The 13,458-nt window shown below is 45.7% G+C and overlaps 1 protein-coding gene across 2 annotated transcripts; it reads left to right on the forward strand.

Moving 5' to 3' along the window:
* The first annotated feature begins 654 nt into the window (after positions 1-654).
* On the forward strand, positions 655-7,461 carry LOC132401156 (zinc finger protein 229-like). Of its 2 annotated transcripts, none has more exons than XM_059983065.1 (2): positions 655-726; positions 1,926-7,461. In XM_059983065.1, exon 2 carries the CDS (start codon positions 2,687-2,689, stop codon positions 4,121-4,123), a length of 1,437 nt encoding a protein of 478 aa, XP_059839048.1. In that variant the 5' UTR covers positions 655-726; positions 1,926-2,686; the 3' UTR covers positions 4,124-7,461. The 2 variants fall into 2 exon arrangements, with proteins under 2 accessions (XP_059839048.1, XP_059839047.1); XM_059983064.1 differs by having other exon boundaries at positions 699-726; positions 1,854-7,461.
* Positions 7,462-13,458: the final 5,997 nt, after the last annotated feature.

Here is a 13,458-nt window from a genome sequence, read left to right on the forward strand (position 1 = left end):
ACAGGTGGGAGAGGGGGGCGGGAGTGCATTCCTGAGACACCAAGCAAGGTCATTCGGTTCCAAACAATTGGCTTATTGATAATTACAGAATGGCTCTCTGGTGCTTCCCCCTCCCCCACCCTTTACCCAATCATGATTCCCCACTCCCTGCCCCTTTTCCATTCTCAGTCCACAAAAGACCGATATGAGAATGATTTATCATCCCTCACGTATGGAATGAAATGTGTTCCTTTATCGCAGTAGCAGTACAGCTCAATGTATAAAATTACTACAGTACTGCGGAATAGTCTTGGCTATATATATATATATATATATATATATATATATATATGTGCCTAAGACTTTCGCACAGTACTGTAGTTTGTGGGAACTTGTTGTATTAAAGTAGCGGCTGAGTGTTAATAGTAAGTCCTGATGAGTTCTCGGCCCGAAAAATTTACTCATAAACTGCCTAGCCTGCTAAGTTCCACCAGCATTTAGTGCGTCTTGCTTAGATTTGCAGCATCTGCAGATTTTCTCTTGTCTGTACTTAATAGTATTGACTGTTTTTGAGGCATGTGGCGTGGAACCGGTGCCTGCAGGCACTTTTAAAAGAATCTTGTTTACACAGAAACACGGCACTTAGGAATGCGCCCGGCGATCAAATGCGCAGGCGCAAGGGGCGCTGAAAAATCACGCATGCGCTCAGTCGACAGGAGGCGCAGGGGGTTTGGTAGCTGGTGGCAGGTAGGAGCGGGGGTTCCGGGGCGGTGAAGGTGGGGGACTTATTGGCTCTGGGCGGTGGGGGTTCATCAGCACCGGTGTCCACACCGAGACCGAGGAACTATCGCTGGAAGCTCCGGACATATCGTGGTCCCGCAAATCTGGGACATTCCCAGTCCTTTCTGTCTCTCTCAGGCCCGCGATCTGTACCCGGGCCCCAGAAAGCTTTCTGATGATGGAACGAAGTTGCTTACGGCACTTCTGCGGCGCATGCCCATCGTTGAGCCCGTTGCCGATAGATAGCTCTCTCGTTCGTGGGGGTTTCTGGGTACCGAGGCGGCCATGGATGACATTCTACCGCTTTCCCCGCCAGTCTGTAGGGTGTTTTGGAAGCGCAGACGGAGGAAATGGGAGCGGATGTCCTAGACTCTGCCGAGCTCCATCTATCTAAATCCAAGAATTAGGAATTTGGAACAAAAATCCGAGTTAATCGCGGATGTTGGCCTATTTTCCACTCAGTTAAAATGTCAGTTAGTGCATGGGGGGGGGGGAGCCTTCCATCAGTTTTAGTTCTTGAAAAAATCAGCTTTGTTCAGTTTCATCTTGTTCTGGACCTTTGTTTTGCACTATTCTCACTGGGTACATAATGATATCAAACAACTTCGTCCTGGGTAATGAATGACCTGTAGCTTTCACTTCACAAAAGTGAAGTTACATCCATTGAGAAAGACCACTACCCTCCCCTTCATATTGATTGCCTTTGTCGTTAGTGAGTTCATCTCCTTCAGTCATTGGCGGGGGGGGGGGGGGGGGGGGGGATTGGGGAGGGTGGTCATTGTAATTAGAAAGTGTCCAGGATCAGCCCTGTAATATCATGTACTCTTTGTAGCGCAGTGGGATATGAAAAGGATTTGAAATAGTATCATTGGAGAGAGACAAACTGAGCCAAGGTGCAAACTGAAAATTGGCAGAAATTGCCCATTCTGATAAAAACAGAGTTTGATGCTATTTTAGATGCCAGATCTGTGCCTTCATCTTGGGTTGAACCTTGTTGTAACAGTGTGATGTCAGAGCTCACCATAGAGACTAAAATAATCTCTTCTGAAATGCAGTCCTTCACCCATTCATGACTTCTGTAAGTCTTTTTACAGGTTAGAAACGGCAAAGAACTTGTGTATGGGGATCTGAAACGTAACAACACGTGGTTTGCTCTCTCTGTCCAGATTTGTAACACCAATTTATCTGTTGTTGATCCTTGGAGATGAGGAATTATATCACCCAGCTGGAAATGTGCTTTGTCTCTGAAAAGAAGTTTTCTGTTTTAACTCAATCAAGTCCATTGGAACTGGGGTGCTGAGAAGGACACCATCATTTGTTCACTGGAGATCAGGTCTTCAACTGCATTGGTTGTACGAGGGAATCACTACATCTGACTTTCTGAATTGTTGGAAAATTGATTGCAGGGGGATATCATTCTCCTCTCATTGTGGGAAGGGATTCACTCACTCAGCCCACCTGCAGAGACTCTAGTGAGTTTACACCTGGGAGAGGCCATTCACCTGCTCTGTGTGTGGGAGGGATCTAGTCAGGCAGCCAGCCTGAAGATCATCCAACAAGTTAGTTCCATAGTGAGATGATTCGTCTGTTTTGTGGAAAGTGATTCATTCTGTCATCCAAGCTGAAAATACATCAGGAATTTCACACTGGTGAGAGGCCGTGCACCTGCTCAGACTGTGGGAAGAGATTCAGTCACTCAGCCCACCACAGACACACCAGTGAGTTCACAAGGGAAAGAGGCCATTCGACTGTTCCCGTGTATGAGAAGTGTCAACCGATCAGCAAATTCACACTCGGTATCAGGCATGACCAATTGATACCCCAGTCGGTTCAAACTGAGGAGAAGCTGTTCACCTGCGCAGACTTGGGGGAAGGGATTCATTTGGTCATCTGACATACTGGCACACCAATCAGTTCACATTGAGAAATGCCATTCACCTGCTCAGACTGTGGGAAGGGCTTTACTCAGTCATCTCAACTGAAAGTACATCAGCGAGTTCACACTGGGGAGAGGCCGTTCACCTGCTCAGACTGTGGGAAGGGATTCACTCAGTTTTCCCACCTACAGACGCACCAGCGTATTCACACAGGAGAGCGGCCATTCACCTGTACTGTGTGTGAGAAGGGATTCACTCAGTCATCCCAACTACTGGCACACCAGTCAGTTCACACTGGGGAGATGCCATTTACCTGCTTAGACTGCGGGAAGGGATTTCCTCGGTCATTTCAACTGAAGGTACATCAGCGAGTTCACACTGGGGAGAGGCCATTCACCTGCTCAGACTGTGGGAAGGGATTCACTCGGTCATCAAATCTACAAACACACCAGCGAGTTCACACAGGAGAGAGGCCGTTTATTTGCTCTGTGTGTGGGAAAGGATTCACTCGGTCATCCCACCTACAGACACACCAGTTAGTTCACACTGGAGAGAGGCCGTTCTCCTGCTCAGAGTGTGGGAAGGGATTTACTCAGTCATCTCAACTGCTGGCACATCAGTCAGTTCACACTGGGGAGAAACCATTCATCTGCTCAGACTGTGGGAAGGGATTCACTTCGTCATCTCAACTGAAGGTACATCAGAGAATTCACACTGGGAAGAGGCCGTTTACCTGCTCAGACTGTGGGAAGGGATTCACTCAGTCATCCAGCCTACAGACACACCAGTCTGTTCACACTGGGGAGAAACCATTCACCTGCTCAGACTGTGGGAAGGGATTCACGCAGTCATCCCAACTGAAGGTACATCAGCGAGTTCACACTGGGGAAAGGCCGTTTATTTGTTCAGACTGTGGGAAGGGTTTCACTTCATCATCTCAACTGAAGGTACATCAGCGAGTTCACACTGGGGAGAGACCATTCACCTGCTCAGTCTGTGGGAGGGGGTTCACTCAGTCATCTCAACTACTGGCACATCAGTCAGTTCACACTGGGGAGAAACCATTCACCTGCTCAGACTGTGGGAAAGGGTTCACTCAGTCATCTGACCTACTGGCACACCAGCGAGTTCACACTGGGGAGAGGCCATTCACCTGCTCGGACTGTGGGAAGGGATTTACTCACTCATCCAACCTACAGAGACACCAGTCAATTCACACTGGGGAGAAACCGTTCACCTGCTCAGACTGTGGGAAAGGATTCACTCAGTCATCTGACCTATTAGCACACCAGCGAGTTCACACTGGGGAGAGGCCATTCACCTGCTCAGACTGTGGGAAGGGATTTACTCAGTCATATCAACTGAAAGTACATCAGCGAGTTCACACTGGGGAGAGGCCGTTCACCTGCTCTGAATGTGGGAAAGGATTCACCCAGTCATCCCACCTTCTGGCGCACTACCGAACTCACGCTGGGAAAAAAATTTAAATAAGCTGCATGCCGGATATTTAACCATCACAGTTGCTGCATCCAGAGGCAAATCCAAAAGACACTGTTGGTGTTGAACTCAGTAATTATTGCTTTTGCTTATCACACCCAGTTCTATACCCTGCCCACTGGACATGAGAGGAGTTTCTTCTGTTGATGTTCACCTTTAAAGGGATTAGAGCTTAATATTCTGGATCTGTGACAAATAAATCAGTTTTACTTTAAAATCTGTCTCGGGTACCTAGTGAATCTACAGCACAGTGTACAGTAGGGAGTTGTTTCACTGGATCTGCCAGTGTTTCTGTACCACAAAAGTCCCTTTAAATCCTTCCCTGCTGTCCACCTCTCACTCTCGCTATGGTTTGGAATCCAAACAGTACCACTCTGTAGGTTTCCTTTGAATTTCCTGCAGGACTTTCTGTCATCTGAAGATGATGATGAGCTGAGTTCAGTCATGTTTGACACATTCTTCGTCCCTCAAATCTCTGGGCTGAGGAAGAATGAGATTTGTAGTTAACCTCCTTATTCCCTGCTCATTTCAATATGATATGGTCATTTTCACTCCTGTAGGGGTGGGTCTTACACAGCTGGGTTCACCACTGTCCTCTTAAAGTCTGAATGCAGAATGGGGAACCATCTGTTCAGTGGAGCAGAGTCAGAAACCAGAGCTAATTCAGCACTGGGCAGAGTTTGGGGCTCTGGACAGTGGTAGGGGTAATAACATAATGTTGAGCAGAAAACAGAGCAGTGGGCATGGCAGTGTAGCAACATTTGTAAGCTGATTGACAGAAAAAGATTAGGTTGATTTTGACTTGACACGCACACACAATGTCTTGACATTGAGTGTATTGCTTGTGGAAGCTTGCTGTGTTGAATTGTCTACTGCGTTCTCCTAAAAATATTGACTGGGTTGGTGCCATTTGGCAGAGGGGAGGCAATGCTTGTAAACACTTTTGAATGGCACTGTTCTTACCCAGAAATCTCTGAGCTTCAAAAGTTACTGTCACTGTGCCACAGGTGTTGAAAGTCTAAAGTTCTGTCAAAAGGCACGCATGCGTTCAGTGGAGAAAAGGCTCTGGGTCATATAATGCCTCTTTTAGATAAGCAGATGCATGATTTTCTACCAATTGAAGTGGAGCATTGAGATTAGGTCTGATGTCTAGAACCAGCTGATGTCCATAGCTCAGTAGACGTAGTTGAGTAGATATAATGAGAATAGTTGAAAATGAGGCCTAAAAGAAAGAACTGGGTTCAACATCCAGTGAATTAAAATGTCAGTTAGAGCTGCACAGGATATAAAAACTCCTTGTGTCACTTTTTGTTCTTGAGTAAATCACTTTTGTTGAGCGTCAGCTGGTTCTGGATCCTTCTGTCAAGTGAGGCCATTGTTTCTTCTTTTCTGTCTGGGTGTATGATGATAATGACTACCTCTGTCTTGGGTGACAAGTGACCTGTGGCATTCATATCATGATAGTACCAAGCATTAACAATCTCTTGAGAAAATCTAATCACCTGCCCTTCACATTCATTGTCATTGCCATTGCTGAGTTCCAAACTGTCAGTCATCTCAGGGCCACAGTAATCAGAAAGTCTCCTGGAGCAGTCATACAAATGCTGTGTACTCCTGGTAGGGCAGAGGGACATACCCAGAACTGTTAAGGTCTAGCAATTGACAGAGACACACTGAGCCAAATCATAGACAGATGAAGGGCAGGATTGTTCCATTATGATACAGACAGGTGGACAGTCAGGGAACGATGCTAAGTCCAGATGCTTGGACTGTGACCAGATAGAAGATGAGCATTTGTTCTCTTAACTTGTGTGGAGCCTCATTGTGAAGCCAGAGCTCATCTTGGAGACAAAAACTGTCTCATCTGAAATGCTGTCATCCATCCATTAATGTCTTTTGTAAACTTTTTACACAGCAGAAAATGAAAAGGAGTTGTGTTTGGCAATCTCAAACACAACACCTGATCTGTTCTGGTCTGAATATCAGTTCACCACTACTTGAATACCATTGATTTTTTGAATGTGGTGGTGGAGCTGCTAGATAGTATTGAGATAGATACCACACCTGGACATGTGTTGAGTGTAGGGATGAGATTTGGATGAAGCAATTTGGAGATAAACCTTGTAAGTTGTCTTTGAATTATTTAAGGAGTAAACAGATGTTTCCTTTGTAACATCTGCTTTTTATCTGTGAGGCAATTTCCTCAGTCACCCTCAACCTGTCATAAGGGGATGTGAGACTAGACCCAATTGCAGGACACAGGCACTGAAGTACTGGGGGCAGGACGGGACAAGCTAAAGGATAGGACAAGGTGTGGAGACCGTGGCATTCAGAGATGATCTTGGAGCTCAGAGAGATCTTGAGGCTTGGCTAGAGGCGGGGGTCTCGAGGCTTGGCTAGAGGATGAGTTCTTGAGGCTGGAGTCTTGGGGCTTGCTTGAGGCTTGGCTAGAGGCAGGGGTCTTGAGGCTTGGCTTGAGGATGGGTTCTTTGAACTAGGAATACTGGGAGGATAGCCCCCTGGGCAGGCCGCAGAACTCCTGAGCAGGGCCCAGACCTCCCAGGCAGGACACAGGGGCCTGGGCAGGTCGCGGGGCACAACCTGTCGGAGGTGAGTGATAGGAAGGGGCAGAGTCCTCCGCCGGGCTACGGCAATCTGGCCTGGCTTACCCGATGGAGGCAAGGAATAGGAAGGTCCAGGGTGAGTTGAAGACTCGGGCAGGCTATGGAGCAGCCCAGTCCATAACTCACTCCCAGAACTCATCGTTAACAGTGGTACTCCAAGCCGGGACAGACAGAACGACCTCCCCAACTATACTCAATCCCAGAGCCCCTTATATTCACAGCCAACCGATAGGCATCAGGTGTGCCTCCTTGAGCCCAACCAAGTTAAGATGATCCTCAGGTGTGACTATTTGAGTTCAAGGCGAAACGAGGGGTGGTTGAAGGACCTGGAGTCCGTGGACTGGATCAAGAACTGGAATGCAGACTTCGGACCCGACTATATCACAACCATTAAGTTCATGAACTACAGGTGATAAATTCGCTCAGTTTCACTTGCCCCAATACTGAACTGTTCCCATAAGCTATGGATTCCCCTTCAAGGACTCACATCTCATGTTCGCAATATTTATTGCTTATTTGTTTATTATTACTTTGTATTTACAGTGTGTTGCCTTTTGCACATTGGTTGTTGATCATCATGCTTGGTAAGGTCTTTAATTGATTCCACGGTGGTTCTTAAATTTACTGTGTATGTTTGCAAGTAAACAAATCTTGGGGTTGTATATGGTGATGTGTATGTACTTAGCTAATAAATTTATTTTGAACTTTGTAGTCACACCAGAGAGTTCACCCCGGGGAGAGGACATTCACTCAGCTCATCTCAGCTACTGACACATTGGAGGGTTCACACTGAGGAGAGGCTGTTTGGTTGCTCTTTATGTGTGAGGTCATCCCATCTGCAGACACACCGTTGGAAGCCATTCACTCATTTATCCCACCTGATGATACACCAGTGACTTCACACTGGGGCTAAACCATTCACCTACTCAGACTGGGAAGGGATTCACTCAGTTATCCTTCTTTGGAAGTTCAGACTGAGAGAATGCATATCTGCCCTTTGAGCAAAGAGATTTACTCAGTCACCCCACCTGCTCAAACTGCAGGAGGTTTACACAGGAGAGGCAATTTAAATAACTCCATGTTGAATCTTTAACAATAATATTTGGTGAATCCAGTTGCAAGTTGAAGAGTGACTTGGTGTTAGATTCTGCAATTATCGCTGCTGTTCATCATATCTGGAGATGAACCCTGGTCACTGGGATGGGAGGTGTTTATTCTGAGCCTTTAATTGCACTGGAGTTTAATGTGGATCTGTCATAAATAAATTTAGTTCAAGTTTCATTATCATTCATCCATACATGAATACCCATGTATACAGCTAAACAAAACAGTGTACCTCCAGGGCCAAGGTGCAAAACAACAAAACACGCTGCACAAGGCACATAAAAGAGTGGTGAGAGGAGATGTTGGACAGTTGGAAAATGAAGTTGGGGAGATAGTAACTGGGGTCAAGAAAATGGCAGATGAACTGAATAAGTACCTTGCATCAGTCTTCACTGGAAGATACGAACAGTTTGTTGGAAATTTGGGAGTGTTGGGTGCAGAAGTGAGCACAGCTGCTATTACTAAGGAGCTGGTGCTTAGAAAACTGAATGGTCTGAAGAGATTGTGGAGGCATTAGTAATGACCTTTTGAGAATCAATAGATTCTGGAATGGTTCCGGAGGACTGGAAAATTGCAAATGTCACTCCACTCTTCAGAAAGGGAGATGTAGAGGAAAGGAAATTATTGGCTATTTAGTCTGACCGTAGTGGTTGGGAAGATGTTGGAGTTGAGGGGAATAGCCCTTAATAGAAAATCTTATCTACCAAATTTGTTGAAATTCTTTGAAGCAGTAACAAGCAGGATAGAGAAAAGAGAATCAGTGGATGTTGTGTACTTGGATTTTCAGAAGGCCTTTCATAAGGTGCCACACATGAGGTTGCTAAACAAGATAAGAGTCAAGGGTATTACAGGAAAGATACTAGCATTGGGTGATTGGAGGGGGCAAAGAGTGGGGATAATGGAATCTTTTTCTGGTTGGCTGTTGGTGAAGAGTGGTGTTACCCAGGGTTTGTCTTAGGACCGCTTTTTATGTTGTATGTCAATGATTTGGATGACAGAATTAAAGGCTTTGCAGATGATATGAAGATAGGTATAGGAGCATGTAGTGTTGTGGAAGTAGGGATGCTGCAGAAGGACTTGGAATAGGAGCATGGGCAAAGAGGTGGCAGATGGAATACAGTGCAGGGAAATGCACTTTTGTAGAAGGAATAAAAGCATAAACTATTTTCTAAAAGGGGAGAAAATTTTAAAAAAATCTGAGGTGCAAAGGGTTTCGGAGTGCTAGTGTAGGTTTCTCTAAAGGTCAATTTGCAGGTTGAATTTGAGGTGAGGAAGGCGAATGCAAACTTAGCATTTTGAGAGGACTAGAATATAAAATCATGGATGGAATGCTGAGGCTGTATAAAGCACTGGTGAGGCCTCACTTGGAGTATTGTGAGCTGTTTTAGGCCCCTTATTTAAAAAAAAAGATATGCTGATATTGGAGAGGGTTTAGGGGAGATTCATGAGAATGATTTTGGCAATGAAAGGGTTATATGAGCAGCGATTGAAGGCTCTGGTCCTGTACTCGCTGAACTTTAGAAGATTTTGTGGGGATCTCATTGAAGTATATCTAATGTTGAAAAGGCTAGATAGAGTGGATGTGAAGAGGATGTTTCCTTTGGTAGAGATGTCTGGGACCAGAGGGCACTGCCTCAAAATAGAGGGATGTTCATTTAAAACAGACGAATCATTTCTGCCAGAAAGTGGCAAATCTGGAATTTATTATCACGGGTGGCTGTGGAGGTCAAGTCATTTGGTATATTTAAAGTGGATGTTGATATGTTCTTGATTGGGCAGGGTGTGATAGTTTATGGCAAGGAAGGAGAAAGGGGTTAAGAAGGAGATCGATCAACCATGAAGAATTTTTTTTATCTATATATATATAAAACCCACATCCCTGAGTGACTTGTCCTGTAAGTCGATGGTGCATGGGTGTTATAGGCAAGAATAAGTGGAGACACTGTGCTACATCGGCACTGGAGTCTCCACTGCTAGACTGCTTAGACTGCTGCAACAGGCAAGGCCGCAGCTTAAGGCCTAGTCCTCACTACAACTGAGGCCACGCAGAGCTCCCTGTCTTCTATCTCACTGATAAACAGCGGAATAGGACGTGCAGCATTTTATGTAACCAATGTCCAACAGGGTCTTGTGATCACAAGAGAAACATCCAAGACAATCATCTGCTTCGTTCATTGACTTCCCTTGTCAGCTACTGTTACGTCATCCTGCCTTTAGAATACTTATTCTTCCTTGGGATGTATCTATCCTGCACATTCCAGTTTGCTCCCAGATACTCTAGCCATCCCTGCTAGTGTCCTTTTCCAATTTTGCCAGTTCCTCTGTCATTTCCACTGTAATACTGATACACCTGACTTTAGCTTCTCCCTCTCCAATTGCTGGGAGAATGTTATCATATTATGATCACTCCTCCTAAGGGATCCTTTAGTCAAATCAAGTTTATTGTCATTTAACTATATACAGCACATGTATACCATCAAATGAGACAAAGTTTCTCTGGAACAGGGTGTAAAGCACAGAAGTACTCACAACAAACATATAGCACACAATGACTTAGGAAAGTAAGGATAAAATTACAGATGAATTATGCATTAATAAAAAAATAAAGTGCATAAATTAAATATTGAAAGGTACAGAACGGATTAACTGGTGACACTTTGAATGCAATGTGGCAGGGAGTTCAGAAGCCTAATGGCCTGAGGGAAGGAACTTTCCTATTATGAAAGTTCCTGTTTTTATGCGTTTAGAGTCTCCTCCCTGAGCGTAAAAAGTCAAAGAGGTTACTGGATGGATAGATGGGATCCTTGATAATACTAAGGGCCCTGCAATCCTGATTAATGCCCCTAATGGATGGTAGGGAAACCCCTTTGATCCTCTCAGCCTTTCTCACAGTCCTTTGTCGGGACTTCAGGTCCGATGCTCGGCTGTTTCCGTACCAGATGGAGATGCAGCTTGTCAGGATGCTCCCAATAGCGCTCCTATAAAATTCAATTAAGAATGCCGGTGGTCGGTGGGAGGGGGGAACCTGACTTGCCTCCATCTCTTTAGGAAGTGGAGGCTCTGCTGTGCCTTTTTGTTCAGAGAGGTGATATTAAGGGATCAGGTGAGGTAATCCACGACATGAACTCCCAGGAATTTGGTGTACCTAACCCTCTCTTCAGAGGAGTCACGTATTCACAGAGAGGGATGGCTTATCTTCACCTTCCTGAAGTCCACAATGATTTCCTTGGTCTTCTCCATGTTCAAATTAGGTTACTCTTCTCACACCAATTCACCAGCCGCTTCGCTTCCTCTCTGTACTTGATGAGGCTAACTCCTGTTGTGTCATCCGCAATCCTGATAACACGGTTTGAGCTGAATCCTGTGACACAGTCATGCATCAGCACTGTGAACAGCAGCGGGCTGAGCACACAGCCCTGGGGAGTGCCAGTGCAACGAGACCAGAGGCGTTGCTGCCCACACGGACTGACTGGCCTTTCTGTTAAGAAGTCCAGGATCCAGTTGCAGAGGGAGGTGTTGAGACACAGCAAGGACAGTTTCCCCACCGGTTTCTGGGGTATGATGGTGTTAAATGGCAAAATGAAGTCTATTAACAGCAGCCAGGCATATGAGACCCCGGTTTGCAGATGGGACGGGACAGAGTTGAAAAGAGAGGCTGTTGCATCGTCAGTGGATCGATTTGAGCAACAAGTGAATTGGAAAGGGTCCAGTATGGCTGGGAGTAAGGCTTTAATGTTCTCAATGACCAGCCGTGCAAAGCATTTCTAAATGGTTGAAGTTACCGCCACTGGACGATAGTCATTTAGGCTGGTTACTGTTACGAAACTGCAACGTTTTAGAAACAAACCAGCAGCAATAGAGTTCACCCTGGAGTCTTGTTTTGTCTTTATCAGTATGTACTTACAGTAACTTAACCAAGATAAACAAAAGTTAACCAAACTATCGAGCCTGGGGGAACAAGGCTTAGAGTCTTGAGATGGTAAGGTAGGAAAACTCACTAATCCAAGGAATAAATGATAGGAGAGAGATATTTGTAATCCAGGGTCAATGTAGAGAGATGGCGATCATGTCGAATTCCACAGGTAAACGAAAACCGTCGTCGAAGATCTTGTCCGTTGAATCGATCCAAAGTCCACTTCGATAAATCACCAAAGTGACCTGTCACAGGGATGTCATCTTCCAGTGATTCCCACCTAATAAACGCAGGCAAGGATTATCTCCGAGTGGTCCGCAGAACATTCCTAAATCCACTCCTTTGGATTATACGAAGTGACAGACGCACATTCTGGAGCAAACCTTGCCCCGGCAGGTTTTAAATCCAAGTCTTACTCAGACTACGAGAGTAGCTGTTTTTTTTCTATTTTTTTCTCTCGCTCTCTGTGTAAAAATCAGAAATGAGCTGAGAAAGTCGGCGGCTGACGCCATTGCTAGCCCCGCCTCACTCAGGCACTCTCTTAAAGTGACAGTCCACAGCAAACGAAATTTAGGGATTCGTAACATTACTGTCACCTTCTTTTGCACTGGAATGATGGTTGCCACCTTGAAAACCGAGGGGACAATGGACTGTTTCAGAGAGATGTCGAATATATATATACATCAGCATCTCTGTCAGCTGGGCTGCGCAGTCTTTAAGAACCCAACCTGGTATATTATCGGGGCCCGGCAGCTTTATATGGCTTGACTCTGGCCAGGGTCTTCCTCACCTCAGCTTCAGCCAGACGGAGTGTCTGCTCCCCTGGGGGGAAGTGTGTCTTCCTTGTCAGCACTTTCTTCTGTGCATCAAACCGGGCGTAAAAGGCATTTAACCAGTCGAGGAGTGATGCATCCTGGTCATGACTCGCAGCGTAGACTTTAGTTTATTTTAAGCTCCCTAATCAAATCTGGTTCATACACAACACCCAATCCAGAATGTGTGATCCTCTGTTGGGCTCCACCACAAGCTGTTCAAAAATCCATCTTGTGGACATCCTACAAATTCTCTCTCTTGGGATCCAGCACCAACTTGATTTCCCCAATCTACCTACATACCGAAGCCCCCCGTGGCTATTGCAACCTTGTCCTTTTTGCATCTCTTTCTATCTCCCATTGTAATTTGTAGCCCACATCCTGGCTACTGTTCGGAGGCTTGTATATAACTCCCGTCAGGGTCTTTTTACCCTCGCAGTTTCATAACTCTACCCACAAGGATTCTATATCTTTCCTCCGAATGATTTGATTGCATGTTTTTACAAACAGAGCCACTCTGCCTACCTGCTTGTCCTTTTGAAGCAACATATATCATTGGATGTTAAGCTGCCAATGATTGAACTTCTTTCAGCCACGACTCAGTGATGCCCATATCATTCCTGCCCATCTCTAATTACACTACAGGCGCGAGGCCTCCTGCGCTGATTCATCTGTGACTGTGCCGCCAAAATTCACAAAAGCTCCTTGATTTAAATTTTCACCACTCAACCTGCGTGAGGCCTCCTGTGCCGAATTGACTGTGACCGCACCACACACACACTCACCCCCACCAGCCTGGGACTTCCACTTCCCTACACATCCTTCCCCCCAAGCCTCTGGAAACTCTCTTTCCCCATCGTCTTGATCTGATA

The sequence above is a fragment of the Hypanus sabinus genome, chromosome 10 (genome assembly GCF_030144855.1).
Source record: "Hypanus sabinus isolate sHypSab1 chromosome 10, sHypSab1.hap1, whole genome shotgun sequence".
Taxonomy (NCBI): Eukaryota; Metazoa; Chordata; class Chondrichthyes; order Myliobatiformes; family Dasyatidae; genus Hypanus; species Hypanus sabinus.